Source organism: Rhizophagus irregularis, chromosome 4, assembly GCF_026210795.1.
Source record: "Rhizophagus irregularis chromosome 4, complete sequence".
NCBI classification, from domain to species: domain Eukaryota; kingdom Fungi; phylum Glomeromycota; class Glomeromycetes; order Glomerales; family Glomeraceae; genus Rhizophagus; species Rhizophagus irregularis.
The window spans coordinates 3,465,221-3,484,955 of NC_089432.1; the positions used below are offsets into that span (position 1 = coordinate 3,465,221).

General features: G+C 28.0%; 7 protein-coding genes across 7 annotated transcripts; 2 read left to right on the forward strand and 5 right to left on the reverse strand.

Moving 5' to 3' along the window:
• Positions 1–701: 701 nt before the first annotated feature.
• On the reverse strand, positions 702–1,130 carry OCT59_024062 (uncharacterized protein; the record flags this gene model as incomplete). The annotated part of the gene is made up of 1 exon (XM_025324901.2): positions 702–1,130. One exon carries the CDS (start codon positions 1,128–1,130, stop codon positions 702–704), a length of 429 nt encoding a protein of 142 aa, XP_025183784.2.
• Positions 1,131–1,253: 123 nt separating this feature from the next.
• On the reverse strand, positions 1,254–1,550 carry OCT59_024063 (uncharacterized protein; the record flags this gene model as incomplete). Its single annotated transcript, XM_066135146.1, has 1 exon — positions 1,254–1,550. The coding sequence occupies one exon, from the start codon at positions 1,548–1,550 to the stop codon at positions 1,254–1,256; it is 297 nt and encodes a 98-aa protein (XP_065991197.1).
• Positions 1,551–9,488: 7,938 nt separating this feature from the next.
• On the forward strand, positions 9,489–10,769 carry OCT59_024064 (uncharacterized protein; the record flags this gene model as incomplete). The annotated part of the gene is made up of 2 exons (XM_025329608.2): positions 9,489–9,499; positions 9,584–10,769. 2 exons carry the CDS (start codon positions 9,489–9,491, stop codon positions 10,767–10,769), a joined length of 1,197 nt encoding a protein of 398 aa, XP_025183786.2.
• Positions 10,770–13,262: 2,493 nt separating this feature from the next.
• OCT59_024065 (uncharacterized protein) lies at positions 13,263–14,678 on the reverse strand (the record flags this gene model as incomplete). The annotated part of the gene is made up of 5 exons (XM_066135147.1): positions 13,263–13,306; positions 13,368–13,403; positions 13,482–13,511; positions 13,583–14,465; positions 14,553–14,678. The coding sequence occupies 5 exons, from the start codon at positions 14,676–14,678 to the stop codon at positions 13,263–13,265; spliced, it is 1,119 nt and encodes a 372-aa protein (XP_065991198.1).
• Positions 14,679–17,064: 2,386 nt separating this feature from the next.
• On the forward strand, positions 17,065–17,598 carry OCT59_024066 (uncharacterized protein; the record flags this gene model as incomplete). Its single annotated transcript, XM_066135148.1, has 1 exon — positions 17,065–17,598. One exon carries the CDS (start codon positions 17,065–17,067, stop codon positions 17,596–17,598), a length of 534 nt encoding a protein of 177 aa, XP_065991199.1.
• A 466-nt stretch (positions 17,599–18,064) lies between these two features.
• On the reverse strand, positions 18,065–18,357 carry OCT59_024067 (uncharacterized protein; the record flags this gene model as incomplete). Its single annotated transcript, XM_066135149.1, has 2 exons — positions 18,065–18,211; positions 18,301–18,357. The coding sequence occupies 2 exons, from the start codon at positions 18,355–18,357 to the stop codon at positions 18,065–18,067; spliced, it is 204 nt and encodes a 67-aa protein (XP_065991200.1).
• Positions 18,358–19,060: 703 nt separating this feature from the next.
• On the reverse strand, positions 19,061–19,723 carry OCT59_024068 (uncharacterized protein; the record flags this gene model as incomplete). The annotated part of the gene is made up of 1 exon (XM_066135150.1): positions 19,061–19,723. The coding sequence occupies one exon, from the start codon at positions 19,721–19,723 to the stop codon at positions 19,061–19,063; it is 663 nt and encodes a 220-aa protein (XP_065991201.1).
• Between the last annotated feature and the right edge of the window lie 12 nt (positions 19,724–19,735).

Here is a 19,735-nt window from a genome sequence, read left to right on the forward strand (position 1 = left end):
CAGTTTGAAAAAAAAAGATGAAAAAAAAAAATCGGTCAAAAAAAATTAATAATCAAAAAAAAAAAATCCGATTATGATAACTGAAATTGGATTAGTTGATTGGAATGCACACGGAGCAAATAGTTTTTGAGGCAGGCATGGGATTTCAAGTTACTGTATATAATTCAAACTAAAATTTTGAAATAATCATAACAATAATTTCTCTTAAATTATTATTATTGTTTAGATATAATAATAAATTGTATATATAGGTAAAACAGTATGGATACATGGGTTCATAATGGGTGTGATACTATCGAGTGTCTTATCGCACAAAGGCTTTAATTTTTTTTGTACCTGATGATCAAGAAAGTTTTTCCCTTATGTTTGGCGTTCCATACTCCACTGAAGACAACAAATGGCGCGGACCATCCAATAATACTCAGGATATCTGTTGGCACTTTGAAAAAAAGAGTTGAAGAAAATAATAATTTGATAGGAATATACAACTTTGCTATGCATTATATTTCTTTCACATTTGATTAAATAAAAGATGTTGGATTATAAAATGAGTTACTTAATGTATTAACGTAATGCGCATTAAAAACACTGGATAACAAAAAACCTTAAATTCATTCATATTTATTTTTGGGTTAATTCAAACATTTTCATATCAGAACTCGCAACAACATCTAAATTTATTTATAGTAAATAAGCAAGTATTATTTAGTCACAATAAAAGTTTCAATCTCCTCAATAGTATACGTATTTGATTTACAAACATTCTCGTAATAATAAGAATTCTTTCTAAGATATAAAGTTCGATCATCCATATACATTGATTCACAAAACCTAAATCCGTATGTTTCTTTTTCTCTCCAACTAATACGTTCTTTTTTTGCACGACCTATTTTCATGGTTTGTCCTTCTTTAAATGAAAAAACAAAGTTATTTGATATATCTTCACCTAACAGTCCAAAAGAAGCATATCCACCAAAGATTTCATTCGATTGTAAAACCTTAATTAAAACTAAAGTTGCTACTCGATGATTACATTTATTTATAAACGATATATTACTAATTCCATCATGACTACCACGATAAATAAGACTAAATTTATAAAATATATCATTTCCAGTACGAATGTCCATGGCATTTTTATTATCAATCCAATTAGCAAATATATTTATAAGTTCTTCCTTGATAATATTTGAATCAATTCTACCTGCTCTAGTTGGTAAAATTTTAGTTTTTGGTAAGGTATTTATATAATATTATTCATCAATTTCTTCGTAAATATCATTAGGGATAATAGCCCTATATGGTCGAACTTGATTAAAAAAATCTGTGCGACAAATACTCATAAACCGAATAAGTGGAATGAACGGATCTAAAATTTTCTTTAGTTCTTTGTAATTCTTATCATTCCATTTTGTTCTATCACTATTCTCACTCCCAAGACCAGGAGTTTGTTTAATACCCCATTTAATTAAATAATTCCAAATATTAATCTCCTTAACTTGTAAGTTATCTTTTTTAAGAATATCGGAAAGACACAAAAAATTTTTCATATTTTCATAGTGGCAAAAAACTAATATCACGTGATTTATAATTTATATGTAACAAAATCCCATTAATGATTGATTTTTGAGTATTGTACTACCAACTTAATGTGAATAACAATTTTGACATTTTACTACGTAATACATATTTGTAATATATACAACTACAATAAAACATATTGTTTACTAGAAACTTCCATAAATCATTTTTGCATAACTATTATATAATTATATATAATGACTAACAACTAAATAGTTTTAAAATATATTACACAATTACACAATATACACAAAGTATACAAAGGCGCCACAAAAAATAATGTCATCTAATTTTAAAATTATTCTACCCATTAGAAAATGTAAGTCATTAAACCTAACTTTAATTATATTATTGAAAAAGGTGTTTATCCTAGCACAAATAATATGAACGAAAAACTGTCCAGTAATAAGACTAATAAGGCCTGCACAACAATACAAATTTTCACATAATTATGTTATAGAAACTCGAATTGCTAAATATCGAACTAGGAAACCGTTGAAGTCTTGTCGCGTTATTTGATTTTATATAACAAAAACAGATTATCATTTTTTTTAATAATTCTTTTTTCTTGCGAAAAAAAAAACAAAAAATATTATCAGTGATACAAAAAATTGAGATTATGTGTTATAACTCCTTACAAGTAAAAAGTGTTACATAATCAAAAAAGAAAATCTATAATAGAAAGTCCTTCACTACGCTCCGGACAATTTTTTTTTTAATATATTAAAAAAATATTCAATTATTTTGATACTGATGATTTTTATCATAATGATAATATTATTGAATATATGGTATATCTCAAAATCCAGATACAAAATATTACATCATTGTTCTTGACTATGCAGAAGGTGGAAGTTGTAATATTTGGATAAATAAAAATTATAATAGCAATAGTTTTACATGGGATGTTAAAGGGGATCTATTGTTTGGTGTTATAAAAGGTCTTAAAGCAATTCATCAAGAACATATGATTTTCATGCAGGAAATGTACTACTAAATACGAATTATATATACAGTGAAATTCGACAAACCGGATCCATCGGTTCCACTAAAAATATCGGATATCAAGTATAGCGAAAATTTCGATATACCGGATTTCATAAAATCATGTGATAATCCGGTATATCAAATTTTTATGCGAACGTAACAAAAATTAAAAAACTTAAAAAATCTCTATTTAATTTATCAAAATATTGCATATACTAAAAACAACTAAATTTGAAAAAAAATCTTCTAATCTACCCTGCTGGCCACAGATTATCTGTATCACGTGAATCAATTTAATTGGTTTTCAAATGTATCAAATCACATGATCCGGGTTATCAAATCATTTTTGATCCGTTATAGCTTTTACTAGTAAACTCCGGTATATCGAAACTATTTTAATATGCGTGATTTTGTTTCAGCAAAAAAGTCCGGTTTAGGCCCAAATCCTGTTTATTGAATTTCACTGTGTATACTGTATATGATGTTAGATTTCATATTTATATATTTATTTCAGATATGGGAAGAAGTTCATGTTGTCAATCAAAGTAATATTTATGGAGTTATACTTTATATAGCACCTGAAGTGTTAAAGGGAAAACCTTATACTCAAGCAGCAGTCATATATAGCTTTTGCATGATTATGTATTTTATAGCAACTGGAAGACAACCTTTTGCTAATTGTGCACATGATGAAATTTTAGTATTAAATATTTGTGATGGAATTAGACCTGAAATAAAATGAACCAGTAGCACCAAAATGTTATATTATGTTATGAACTAATTAATTCATTTAGACATACACGATTTAATGAAGCAGAAAAATACAGAATGTTACATATTTCCTTTTCTAAAAAAAAATAGACAATTAACTCATGCACAAGCTATTTATACATCTCGATTACTTAATCCTTTTACAAAAAATCTACCAAAATATGATAATATTGACAATAATACAATAGAAGTTATTGACTTTACAAAGTAAGTATTAGCAAATTTTTGATATGAGATTTTATTTACTTATTAATTTGAAACTAAATCCTTTATGTAGATTAACAGATGAGTAGAACAATAACAGATAAGAAAGGAATTGTCAAAATTAAAAATATTTTTGCATGAGAATTATATGTTATAATATATTCTTATTTTTTTCTAATTTACCGTAGTATTTCTTTATTTTAGTATATATATATCTATTTATATTATTCAACACTGATTATAGAGTACATGTAAACTTATGTTTTTACATAAATAAAATCAGTTTGTAATTGAATAATAATTCGAAAAAAAAATCATTGGTAATCTAAACATATCAAGATGTTTGATATTTTTTTTTAATTGATTCTGGATATTAAATATGTCAAGATTTATTACGAAAGATATTAAAATATGATATAAAATATACATTTAATATTGTAACATAAATGGCATAAACTTTACAATACTGAAATTGATTATACTTAATATGATTACAAGAAAAATTTTCATTTTTTTTGTATACAATAAATTAAAAAAAAAATGCTCAATGAAAAAAACTTTGACAAACGTACTATATTTAGATCATTTATATTACTAAAATAGCGTAATATATCTTTGCATATCATGAATCATAGGTAAAAAATAAATTTTCATTACCTGACCAAATATCAGTTTGAAAATGATTCAATTTTGTGTATTTGATGTTTAATTAATTGCCATGTCAAATAATCATATATTGCAAAGCAAACATGAATCAAAAAATAACATTCAACATGCCGTTACCAATAATTTAATAATATATGGGTTTAATATATGATTTCATTCGAGTGTTTTTAAATTTATTTATTAAAATTTTCATTGTAAATATCATTTATTTAATAAAATAGACTAATATATATATATATATAAATACAGATAATTAATAATATGAAGAATTTTTTACATTTTCATATCATGATCTAAAATGCGTAAATTCACCAACAATCAATACATAATAATCATGTAATATCTCCTAAGTGATACAAGTAGGGATGGGATCAGTTCGTCGGTTCTATTTCGGTTCTTCGTCGGTTCCGCTTCAGTTCTCATTAAGTAAAATATGAGCTACATCATCAAATTTAAGACGCAGGTAGAGCATTTGATGAAGATCGTCGATTAGAAAAATTTTGATTGGTCATCAAAATGATGGGTGGTCCGTGATCGTCATAATTTTGATGGCAGATGGCAACCCAATTTGGACCCAATTCGATTTTTAGAACAGTTCGCAGAGTGTTTCAAGTTCAGAATCTGCTAAAATTAGAATCGGTTCCAGAAACAGTTCGGAACCGCTCTGTTGGAACTTTCCCATCTCTGATACGCTTGCTGGGTAAATCCTATTATCATTACTGCGCCATGTATGTAAAACGAGAACCTTAAAAGTCGGCATCCACTTTTCACTTTATTAGATTCTAAAACCAAATTTTGTTAACCATTCATTATTAAAGGTTACTCATAATTTTAAGTATCGTTCTTGATGCTCATTTTTTAATGACTAAACAATGGAAAGCTACGATCATCTTATAAAATATAATGAAGATGGTAGTGTACCATTTGGACGTGCTGCGGAGTATTACATATCAAAAATATCCTTTATTAAAAAATATTAGATTAAAAGCTTGAGAGCATCACAACTCGTTAATGAAAGAATTATTACAATCAACATTTATGATGAGGAATTGGTAAATGTAATTCTGATTGTCAAAATGCTAATAATTTAAAAAAATAGTACTGATAGGCATCAAATATATATATATATCGACGGAGTCTATCAAGCGAAAACGGGCAGAAAATGACATCTTTGAGAAACAAATTCAAGATATAGAAGCTGGTAGCAAATTCCTTTTTCAAAGATCTATTACGGCCTTTTTCAATGTAAGGATCAATGCCCGTAATATACTGTATGATGATTTATACTATTTTACATCCAATAACCTTCTATTCTAACATGCTTGAAGAAATTATAACGTTTCGGTTTTGTTGGAAAAATTGCGTGTGTCGTGTAGTATCTGAATTCAGACTTTCTTAGGTGAAGGTTGGCATCTACCTCCAAATGCTCTTATAACTAAGGATGGCAATGGTTACGGTCATAACCGGTCATGACCGGTTAATAACCGTGACCGATATCGGTCAGTCAAAGGCTCTGACCGACCGTTTAACCGACCGGTTTTGACCGACCGTTTGACCGACCGTTTAACCGACCGTTTAACCGATCGTTAACTGACCATTTAACCAACCCTATTCATTAAACACTTTTTTTATGAGCTGAATCAATAAAAAAAGTTGTATAATGCTTTTGTTAGCGGATTTAATCAAAAAAAAAACTTTTTAACGTTTTTTCTTAATTAAATTCACTAAAAAAAATGGTTAAACGGTCGGTTAAACGGTCGGTTAAACGGTCAGAAAAACGGTCAGCAAAAACGGTCGGTCGGTCAAAGACCCATAACCGGTTATGACCGACCGATAACTGACCGTGACCGACCGTTGCCATCCCTACTTATAACTCATGAACCTCAAATGACGAGAGTTCTGCTTGTGATAAAATTATAATTAGAAGTAGAGCTAGCTGATCGTTGGGCTGCTGATGATGTTAAAAAAATTTTTGGTTTTTAAACAAGGTGCAACTGAAGCTGATCTCAGTCAGGAAGTTGTTAAAAATAGAGATATTTATAATAATAAACAACTTAAAGACTTATTATACATGATGATCGTAGAGTGGCAGGTTCTTGGACCATTCCTCAAAATTATATCCAGGATTTATTAAAACCCCGTGACCATGTTTTATATTATCATACTCCTGATTTATCTTCCCCTGAAGATTCGCCCGAACGTAATTATTATCAATTAATTGTTTCTGATAATTTATGGCTGAAGAATTATTGTTTCTGCATCGATGAAAACAATGAATTAAATATTATGGAACAAGCAACCATTTTGGCGATAGTTGTTGAATTACCCTCTAGCATTCCTTGAAAGGCTTTTGGAGTTAAATACATAGAGATGTTTTACACGCAGATAATGTACCTAGCAGAAATAATCATCAAGATGCTGGATTAATAGCATTCTTTAATTCACAAACATTAGATCACCAAGATGATAATTCCAAGAAACAAAAACTTATATAATTCGTAATTTAAAGAAATTATAGGATTTTCTTTAAAGACTTCTATTGTGAGATCCTCCCATAATATTGCGTTATATGAAAAAATTTCACGTCTTCTAAAGAATAAATGTATTGTTTTCATTCAGAAGTCATTATAACAAATGTATAAATTGAATTCACTCTAAATAGGATTTACAAGAAAATTTTAAGCTTCATACCTTTAATGTTTCACTCAAAAAAAAAATATTCATAGATGCTCATTATGCATTGGTACTTATTTGTGCGATTTCTTTGCCTTCAATTATATTGTATATTTCAACTTTATAATTCGAATCAATATATGAATTTTTTTTTTTGATCACTCAAAAATAATTAAACATTTTTAATACACTTAGGAAACTGTTTATTAATTCAAAAACTATTGAATATGGCCCCTACTCTCGCCATATTCTGTCACTTCCAAAAATCAAAATTTGAAGTGTCCAACCCCTAATCCTTCGAAATACAGTACAATAATAAATAATACATTCCTTAACATAACAAAATTAAATATTTCCTGGATGCTGCCCCAATCGTAAGCCAGGTATCAAACGAATAATAGGCAAAATAAAATAAAAAAAAATCAGAAACTGGACAATTCTGCTCTATTAAAGAAAAGGATACATTTAAACCATGTCCTCAGGAGTTAATTTATGCTTTCTAAAAATACTTGGTAACCTAGAAGAAAAAATGCGAGAAATAATAAATTTAGTATATACATAAATCATTACCTTTTTAGCCATACCCCTCATCCAGTCTTTGAGAAATATCCAGTTAGGAAGTAAGAAATCAGCTGCCTATAAAAGCAAATAAAATAAATTTAATGGATTAATTAATTTTAAATATAAATATTAAAATTAGTACATACACAATCCAAAAGGTAATCTGATATTTTCTTATATATCACATTAAGTACAATCAGATCAAACCTTCTGAAAAAACGTCCAGCTGATTCAGGATATTCTTGAAAAATCCAAATGAAAAGGGAAGGTACCATGTGATCTCCCCTTTCCATTAGTTCTTTCAAGTTCCTTATAGAGCAGAAGTCCGAATAGTTATTGTATAGTTTTTTGATATAAATAACTATTTGTTGTCCAGTTTCTGATTTGTAAAAATCTAAAACTAAATAAAATAAAGTAAAAAGAAAATTAAAGAAATCATAAAAAAGTGATGGCCTTCCAAAGGCCAACACAACCAAAGAACCAAAAAGAAACCCAGTAAGAAACCATACAGTCCTGCTGCATGGTGAAAGGCCTGGGTTGTAATAGAGCGGAAGAATAGTACGTTGATAAGCCATTTTTTTTATATTGCCAGCAAATAAATAAAAAAGGCTTGAATATTTTTAATTTTCGCATAGATAGGATATATATATTGTATTATCCTCAAATTCTGATTGGTTAAGCTTATGAAAGTTGGCGTTGGCGTTATAATTACATAATAATTATTTACAAAACGCGTTGTAGTTATCGAAAATATCACGCGTTTTTTAAAGTCAGACTGCCTGTCGTATTTTATCACCTGGTTACTAATTGGTATTCCGCCAGTTCCAATCAGAGTATGACCCACGTGACGATCAACAGTACACCAATTCCAAAAAGTAGTCCTTTGCTTTCGCTCCGGCAAAAATCGGAATTTTTTGTTCACAAAACAAGATATTTTTTTTAAAAAAAGGTGAACTTACACAAATTAACTACGATTCTAAACTCTTATTTTTCAAAACATTTTATCATTAAAAACAGTTACAGTATTTTAAAAAACCGTTAAATTATTAGATGGTAATATTTTTTATTTTTCAATACTACTTTCGCATCCTTGTATACTTTTTGTACAATCTTTAATTAGTCTACAATTATCATAATAGTAATCTTTGCACATGATTAATTTAGATTATATAATAGTTTCTCTATTTTTCTCGTCATGTATTCATATAATATAGTAATTATATACTGTATAATATAATCTTGATAATAAATTGACTACGGGTCTTAATTTAATAAAGAAAAATTCATAAAATATAGCTTAAAACAACAACATTTATATAAAAATACAAGAAAAATAATGCCATCTGAATGTTTACCGAAATAATTTCAAACTTGCTAAATAATTTATTCGATTCTTTTGCCGGAGGATTGTGGACCTTTGGGTTCAAGGCCGGAGGTGAGCATTAATGTAAAAGGTTTTTTTTAAACAATCACGCAATATAAAATATAAATAATTATGTACTATTGACACTTAACAAAATTATTTTTTTATTTTAAATTGAGAGCAAATAGCCAAATACATAATTAATATAATGAGTAATACACAATTCCGCTGACGTCATCATAGATTCTGCAACAGGTGCTGTCAATTATATTATTTATAGTAAGGGCGTAAGGCAAACAATTAAAGCAATTAGCGAATAATTCGGAAGTGTCACACGGGACGGGAACATCGATCATTTCCTAGTTAAAACTTTCAATGAACCCAATTTTGTATAACTATATATAAATTTCAATTCATTGACAATAACTCCATTCTTAAAATGACTTCATTTTTTCATTCCAACCTTTCGAAAGACCTTTCCTTAATATTAAATGATGCTGATGATTATAATGTTATTATTCAAGTAGGCGAGAATAACAATACAAAAGAATTTCGTGCACATTCAGTAATTTTACGTGCTCGTTCTCCTTATTTCAAAGGTGCTCTTTCATCTTGTTGGATTACAAAGAAAAATGACATGATCATATTTAATAAATCAAATATTACTCCGAATGTTTTTGACATGATTTTAAGGTATGAATAAATTTTTTCATTCAAATAATTCATTTCATAGTAAAAATAACATTATAAAATATAATTTTATTTATTTATTATAAGATATATTTATACTGGTGAACTTAATTTGACTAAACAATCGTGTGAAGACATTCTTGGATTACTAATTGCATCAGACGAATTATTAATTGAAGAATTATGTAATTATATTCAAGATTATTTAATTGTAAAACCAAATAAATGGATTAAAAATAATTTTACTCTTATTTTCCGTACTGCGTTTAAACTTACTGGTTGTAAGAAATTGCAAGATTATTGTTTTGAATCTATTTGTAAAAATTTTGATTCATTTATTACTACAAATGATTTTCTCTCACTAGACAAGGATATTCTGTATGAATTACTTAAACGAGATGATTTGCAGATTGAAGAAGTTGTTGCTTGGGATTACTTAATCAAATGGGGTATTGAACAGACCCCTAGTTTGGGAAATGAGAATAATGATAGAACCAAATGGAATAATGAAAATTATGAATCATTAAAGAAAACTTTAAATCAATTTATTCCTCTTATTCGATTTGTGGATATTTTTTCTGATAAATTTTTTGATAAAGTTCAACCTTATAAAAATATTATTCCCGATCAAATTTATAAGGAATTTGAAGATTTTTATAATAATAATAAATATACCTTATCAAAAACGAAAATTTTACCACCTAGAATAGGAAATTTTGAATCAGAAATAATTAAACCAAAACTTGTTAATATAATTATTAATTGGATTGATAGAAAAGATTATTATACAATTAATGATTCACGTTATAGGTTTAACCTTATTTATCGTAGTAGTCTTGATGGTATTAGTAAAGAATCATTTAAAATCAAATGTAAAGGTCAAGTAGAAAGTTTGGTTTTAATTAAAGTTGAAAGATCAAACAAAATTTTTGGTGGATATAGTTCTATTGGACTTAACTTGGATGAAAATGATATGGATTCTAATGATCATGAAAAATTTTATTATTCTTCAGATAATTTTATTTTTTCATTTGAAAATAATGAAGATATTCAAAATATGAAAATAAGTCGTATAATAAATCATTATAAGGCTATATATAATCATTCTAGTACCGGATTTAATTTCGGTTTTAATTCATTATTCATAACATTTGTATCAGGAAAACAATATTTATACGCTCATAATGAAAGTCATAATTATGAAGATAATTTAAATACAAATGAAATTTATGTTATTGAAGAAATTGAAACTTTTAATGTAACTAAAGAATAATTAATAAAATTATGAAAGTTACCTCGTAAAAAAATTTGTCAAATTGTGATATCCAAATTTTTCGATTTTTCATGTATCGAATAATTAAGTAATAACAAATCAAGAAATTTTAAAAATGGTGATAGTTGCAAATTATAATTTAATTAAATATTTTATTATTATAGAAAATTTCAATGTCACTAATTTATTCATTATTAGCTCTAAACTCTGAATGGAAATAATTAATTTGAAATACGAAATATAACTGTACCACAAGAAACGAAATAAATTATATCGTATTGAATTTAATCTAGCCAAATATTTTTTGGTGCCAATTTTCATTTAAGAGATCATGATTTAAATTTTTTCACTTTTTAGTTATCTTTTTAATGAAATATAGAACTTTATTTAAATCCAAGGAAGGTTCAGTGAAACTATTTGTTGAAGCTTTATGAACATTTTAATTAATGATTTACGTCATTGACATGTTTAATAGCTACTAAAGTAACAGAAATTTTATATAAAAGGATTCAATTAAATAAATAAATATTTATAAAGTACATAACAATAGAAATAGCAAATAGCTTACAAGCTGTATTATTAAATAATTTTTATAAATAAAGAATTTAGTTAGTTTAAATTATATGTAAATATTATATAAATAAGTAATAATAGAATTAAATAAATAACTTACAAGCTATATTATTTTAAATAAAGAATTTAGTTAGTTTAAATTAAATTATAACAATAAGTAATAATAGAATTAAATAAATAACTTACTCGCAATATTATTTAATAATTTTTTAAAGTAAATATTGCATAATATGTTGAGTAACATGTTAAAAATTTTTTATATATGAAGAAAATGAAGAAAATTTTTTTGATTTGTTGATTTGAATAAATTGATAAATTTATATTGTGTAAAATAAAGTAATATTGATTATTTTAAGTACTTTTTTTTTATTTTTTTTTGCGTAAGTAAATTGTGTAATTTGCGTAAGTAAATATTGCGTAATACGTAGAGTAACCCGTAATTTTTCTTTTTTTTTTTAAATGAAAAAAAATGGAGAAAAAATATATATAGCCCATCCATTCATAAGGAGGGAGGGTGAGCGTTATACTCTTAGATTTAGGATTCATTATTATTATTACTAAATCTATAATCTAAAATCTAAGATATTAAATTCGCAGGCAAACTTTTCGTGTTGATCACAACCAAAAAAGAGTATACTTTGCAAGTGTTTTGATGATCGTTTAACCGGGAGTCTATGGGACACATTATTTTAAAAAATATAAAAAATAATTGCAACACTATATTTCAGGGAGTACGACAGACTACCGAATAGGAAAAGGCCATTGTCTGTTTTTACTCTACGATAATATAATTAGAAAAAAAATATTATTAAAAAAAAATTAGTAAAAGACACTTAATATAGCATCGCATCAACTGATCCAAACTTAAAAGTTGAAAAAGAATGAAAAATAATTAGAAAAAAAATTATTATTAATAAAAAGGTGCTTACTGTAATACTGCAACGTCATTCTGATCCAGATTCAAGTCTAAATAAAAAATCAATATATTAAATATATTATAAAGGAAACTACATTAGTAAAAAAAAATGGTGAAAAAAAAATCTGAAAAAAAATAAAAAATATTGAAAAAAAAATTTCAGTTTTAAGTGAAATTCTATTTTTGTATTATATAACCATCCGGTTTAGTGAAAAAAAATATACCCGAATTATTAATTTACAATAAATTGAATTTATTTCTTTTCTAACGAATTTTTCTGACAATCTCTCATTATCTGTTATATTATTTCATCATTAATATTTTAAATTACGAAAAATTTTAACAATTAAAATAGTCATATCATAAACTATTCAATTTATTTTTGAACTTTTGATGGTATCGTACATCTATCAATATTAAAAAGCCTATCTATCATAAAATTTTAAGATATGATTAAAACGATGCTCTCACACGAAGAACGGAATTAATTATCAATTTTTAAATTAGACGAAGGTTTCGATCTATAAAATTTAGCCGATGATGATCTGCTTATATAATCCAATTTTCAAATTTGATTTGTAGATTATGGCGTAAATAGAAGTAGTATTTGAGTATTTCATGTATTCCATTTAGCCATTTTTGTAAAAAATCAACATTAATAAATACGGTAACAAGTTTTTTCACACTTGTAAGTTATAAAATATAAACATAACAGATAAATGAAAAAAAATTGAATTTTAGTTAACTTGGTCTATACCTTAAGTATTAACCAAAACCATTTATTATGCGTAAAATGATATAATCAAATGAAATTTCACTACATTGAGCGGAATATTTGCACTTACTGTATTACAGTTTTATGTTTAAAATCTTTATTTATATAGAATATTCTTAAATATAAAATCTGATAAATCTATATGTACTATATATTATAAAAATTTATAAAGTAAACTAACTTCAATACACGAATTTATTTAACTTTAACTTTCACATAAAAAGAAACTTCATTCAATATTATCTTCACCATCTTGACAAATTTCATTTAACTCTATAAAAAAAGATAAATTAGATATAGAATATCAATAAAATTATAAATAATAATAACTTACCTAATTCACTTAATTGAACATCTAAGCATTCTGAAACTGTATATTATGTATTTATAGTATTTAAATGTTAGTAAATTTAAATAAAATAATTATAATAATAAAGGGAATACTTACTTGGATTTGCTGATGTTGATTGAGCAGTATCTATTAAAACATAAAATAACATCAATAATGTAAAATGAATTATTTGATAAAACAAAATAAAATTTAATTACCTGAACTGAATTGAAAAGATGATAAATCTGAAGAATTTACTGGTTTTGGAAGATTTTTGAAATTTAAAAGTCTACTAGTATAAATTGCTTGTGGGTGAGTTTTGAAACTTTTGGATTTATCTTCATTTAATCTGTTTTTGAATTTTTCTTTACTAATTTTATCACATTCTTTTATTTGAAAATATATTTCACTATTGTCACCATTTTCACTATTTTCGCCATCTTTACCATCTTTAATATTTTTAATCTCAACATTCCATTTCTTTAATAGTTGATACAATTCTTTAGTGGTTGGCCTATTTTTTATTTCAGCATCCCAACATTTTATTATCAAATCTGCAAGTAACTTTGGTATGTCTTTAGAAATTGTTGGTCTAAATCCTTTACATATTTTAATAGCTAAAAATTCATTATGAGGAATATCATTAAAAGGAATTTCTTCAGAAAGAAATTCGTTCATTATTATTCCAAATGAGTAAATATCTGCTGCTTTTGTATATTGTTGTCCACGTAAAACTTCTGGTGCCATATATGGTAATACTCCATAAATTCCTTCTTCTTTAACTGTTTGCTTTATATTTGCTGGTTGACACATTCCTAAATCACTTATATATGGATAATAACTAAATAATATATTGCCTGAATGAAAATCTTTGTGAATTTTTTCAGCATTATGAATATCTAAAAGTCCTCTTGCAATTTGTTGTAATTTATCAATTTTTGATTTATAATTTATATAATTTTCAGATTTATTTAAATAATTTCTCAAATTTCCATCATTACAATATTCTATAACCATCATATACTCTTTATTATTTGGATCTTGAGTAATTCCAAAACATTGAACAATATCTACAAGATGAATCTGAAGATGAGATTTAATCTAATTATCATCAAAAAGGAAAAATTTTATTAATAAGTAAATGCAAATAACAATCTTTATATATAAGACAAAGTAAGTTTAAATTACCTCATTTAAAAAATCTGAACATATATCAGATGAATTATTTAAACTTTTCAATGCATATTTATTAGACTTTCTTCTATACCATTTTTGATTTTCAATATCCCAATTACACCCCACTCGGGTGATCATCAAAGGATATAACCTTATTATTTACGTCACAAGTGCATAGGATATATCCTTTGGTGGGCGGCCCATGGGCATTATTATATAAGTCACGTGACTTATAATTTTAACGTTAATATTTTAATGCTAATTTCAGCACATACTTATAATGCCCATAATGTCTGGCACACAATCCCAGAAAAACATGCGTTGGTTTAGCGCATGTTTCCCAGAGTAACATGCGGTAACTCTGGCGCATGTTCCCAGTAACATGCAATGACTCTGGCGCATGTTCCCTACTGTAACATGCAATGACACTGGCGCATGTTCCCTACTGTAACATGCAATGACTCTGGCGCATGTTCCCTACTGTAACATGCGATGACTCTGGCGCATGTTCCCTACTGTAACATGCGGTGACTCTAGCGCATGTTCCTACTGTAACATGCGTGGACTCTGGCGCATGTTTCCTACTGTAACATGCGATAACTCTGGTGCATGTTTCCTACTGTAACATGCGGTGACTCTGGCGCATGTTTCCTACTGTAATATGCGGTGACTCTGGCGCATGTTTCCTACTGTAACATGCGATAACTCTGGCGCATGTTTCCTACTGTAACATGCGGTGACTCTGGCGCATGTTTCCTACTGTAACATGCGGTGACTCTGGCGCATGTTTCCTACTGTAACATGTGGTGACTCTGGCGCATGTTCCCTATAGTAACATGTGGTGACTCTAGTTTATTTTTCTTACTGTAACATGCAGTGATTTTAGTACATATTCTTATATCTAAAATACCAAATATTTAATACTAAGCATTACTAGTATTAATGCATATTATGTTATAGAATATTGCATATTATGTTTTAGAAATATATATAACTTTACTAAAAATGGCCATTTTTTTGAAATAGTATTTAAGGTTTATTTTTAGTAATTTTAGCAAAAAAATAATAAAACAAAAAAAAATAAACAAAAAAAAAATAAACAAAAAAAAAAATAATAAAATAACAAAAAACAACAAAAAATAAAAAATAACAAATGATTTGCATAATCATGTATATTTTAAAGTTTATAAGTAATTAATTTTATGATTACTTTACTGATACAAATATAATAATCATTTGTTTTTTTTCATTCCTATATATTCAATTTTTTCTTTTTTTTTTATTTGATTTTATTTTTTTTATTGATTTTATTTTTTTTTGTTAATTTTATTTTTTTTTTGTTAATTTTATTTTTTTTGTTAAAATTTTATCTTTTTTTTTTTTGTTAATTTTATTTTTTTTTTGTTTATTTTATTTTTTTTTGTTAACTTTATTTTTTTTTATTAATTTTTTATTGTTTTATTATTTTTTTGCTAAAATTACTAAAATAAACTTTAAATACTATTTCAAAAAAAATATATAACAATTTAATATGTATTTTCTACCATAATATGCAGTAATCATAGCACATATTCCAGATGCTGTATATTATTTATTAATATAATATGCAGTAATTTAGCATACATTCCAATGTAAATTTATAATATATATACAACAATTCTTGCATATATTCCTGATGCATAATATGCAATATTCTATAATATAATGCAGTGATTCTGGTAATATTCAGTTTAAATATTTGATGTTTTAAACATAAGAATATGTATCAGAAATCAGAATCATTACAGTAAGGAATATACACCAGAGTTACCACATGTTATAGTAAGAAACATGCACCAGAATTACTGCATGTTACAGTAGGAAATATGTACCAAAGTTATTGCATGTTACCACTGGTAAAAAAATGATTTATCCTACACATATCTTACACATATTGGGCACTCAAAATGTAGAAAATCATACACAAATAATACACATATCATACACATATCGGGTACTAATATATATATCATACATATATCAGGTACCTGATAGGTATACTATATATATAAGTACCCGATATGTGTATGATATGTGTATTATTTGTGTATGATTTTCTACATTTTGAGTACCCGATATATGTAAGATATGTGTAGGATATGTGTAGGATAGACCATTTTTTTACCAGTGTACAGAAATAAACATGGAGAGAATTTGTGTGCTAGAATTATCATATATTGCTTTAGTAATATGTTCCAGAATTAAGATATTTATAAAATTATATGACACGTGACTTATATAGTAATGCCTATGGGATGCCCACCGAAGGATATAACCTCTGGAAAATGTGTGGTAGGGACTAGCGCATGTTACTCTGGAAAACATATGGCAGGAATTAGTACATGTTACTCTGGGAAACATGCGGCAAGGACTAGCGCATGTTACTCTAGGAAACATGCGGCAAGAACTAGCGCATGTTACTCTGGGAAACATGCGGTGGGACTAGCACATGTTACTCTGGGAAACATGCGGCAAGAACTAGCGCATGTTACTCTGGGAAACATGCGGCGGGACTAGCGCATGTTACTCTGGGAAACATGCGGCAAGGACTAGCGCATGTTACTCTGGGAAACATGCGGCAAGGACTAGCGCATGTTACTCTGGGAAACATGCGGCAAGGACTAGCGCATGTTACTCTGGGAAACATGCGGCAAGGACTAGCGCATGTTACTCTGGGAAACATGCGGCAGGACTAGCGCATGTTACTCTGGGAAACATGCGGCAAGGACTAGCGCATGTTACTCAGGGAAACATGCGGCAAGGACTAGCGCATGTTATTCTGGGAAAACATGCGGCAAGGACTAGCGCATGTTACTCTGGGAAACATGCGGCAAGGACTAGCGCATGTTACTCTGGGAAACATGCGGCAAGGACTAGCGCATGTTACTCTGGGAAACATGCGGCAAGGACTAGTGCATGTTACTCTAGAAACATGCGGCAAGGACTAGCGCATGTTACTCTGGGAAACATGCGGCAAGGATTAGCGCATGTTACTCTGGGAAACATGCGGCGAGACTAGCGCATGTTACTCTGGGAAACATGCGCCAGACTAATGCATGTTTCTCTGGAAATGTGCGCCAGACGTTATGGGCATTATAGGTATGTGCTGAAATTAGCATTAAAATATTAACGTTAAAATTAAAAGTCACGTGACTTATATAGTAATGCCCATGGGCCGCCCACCAAAGGATATAACCTATGCATTTGTGACGTAAATAATAAGGTTATATCCTTTGATGATCACCCGAGTGGGGTGCCCAATTATAAATATATCCTTCAGGCCATTCAGCTGAATAAATCTTACCAAAACCACCTTCCGCAATATAAGTGATATTTTGAAATTTTTCAAAAGGTATCCATTCAAGATATTTTTTATGATATACAGCATTAAGTTGTGATTGCTGTATAAATTTATCAATATCTTTATTTCCACTAGTCCAATTTTTAAAGTTATCTTTAAATCTTTTAGCATTACAAGATTGACACTATTTTCTTCCTGTGCCAGGTTCTTTACATTCTCCACATATTCCATACGCTTGTTTTCTTTTTTCTAAATCTCCTATATAAACTACTCTTTCATCTACATTTTCTGATTCAATAGTTGAATCAATAGTAGGAATTGTAACATGGGCCTTTTAATAGACAAAAGATTATTAATATTTTTAACTACAAAAATTCAATAAAATAATTATAATTATTAAAAATATTAAATTGCTATTACCTGATATTTACTTGTATCAGCATTAGTAATCCATAAATTTTTTGGGGTTTCATCCATATTAATTGAGTTATGGATTATAATTTTAATTTTAGTTACTAATATTAATAAATAACTTTGTTACTCAAAATAAATTTCAGAATTATTATGGGAAAAAGAAAAAAATTATAAATTAAACAAAAATTCACATTATTTGTATTTATTTATTTATTTTATGTGAAGCCAGACAGACTATTAAACAGGACATATACCATACGTGAGTTATCCTACTTCTAGCTATCATCCATCACCAGGATGGACCCAAACTTCTTTAAGACCGTTGGAACCAGCCTGATCCCCCTCCACTACCGAAAGAAGAACAGGAACGACAATTAAAAAGTGAACTAATTAACCCGTATTTTTCTTTCAACCAACCAGGGTTGCCACCTGTAAATACTGTCATAGGTGGAATAATTCACACTATTTGTAGTTGTTAATATCTGTCCTAAAACGAACTAATGTTTCAAAATATGAAATACAAAATATAGAAACTAAACTATTTCAAATACGAAATTGAAAAATTAAATCTATATTAGTGGGTAAGAAGTCTTCTTCTTTGGTATCCCTAAAGTTGAAAATACAAACTTTTTTAGTAGGAGGTATAAGATCTATAATTATTATAATGTGTGTGTCTGGCGCGATGCTTTTTCGGGTGACGTTCTACTATTTTTGTATCATCGGAGGTATCACCAAGGTCATCTTTTACGTATTGGACATCATTCGGTCAAATAATAGCGCGGTACAGTTTGAAGGGGTAGTGTTCATCCCTGTATTTTTTACCAAAATCGGTTATCAAATTGTTGAGACGCTTCGATGCAACTGCACGTCGATCGGGAGATTTCTTGGTGTTATGTCCATATGCGTAATTGCGAATTTTTATCATGCGATCATGAAAATCATTAGTCATCCGCGTAAAAAAATCCATGGCATTCGTACGCCTGAGATAATGTTTTGTAGAAGTGTTATGATCCCTGATGTCTTTAATGACATTTTCCCTCTCGTTAAGACGATCATGAGCTTTAATCTTGTCAATACGGTCATCATTTAGACCTAACATATACGCATCTCTTAAGGATAATTGGATTGTAGAATCTTGTAATAGTAATATAGCATCTATGTATTCTGATGCACCTTTACCATAATGTTCATCGATGAGATTTGCGATGTACCAATCCCTATAGGAATGTTCAATTGTATCATCATTACTGCCATTATCGGCTGAAAAATCATCATCTTCATCTATATGTTGATTCATAGATGCATTCCTGATTAACGGAGAAATGTGAGAAGGTAGAATCTTATCCTCGTGTAAGCGTAAAAGAACGCGATTCTGATCATATGGAAAACGAAATAAAGGGACAGTTGCATAGCGTTTGAATAATGCCATGTTAAATTTCAA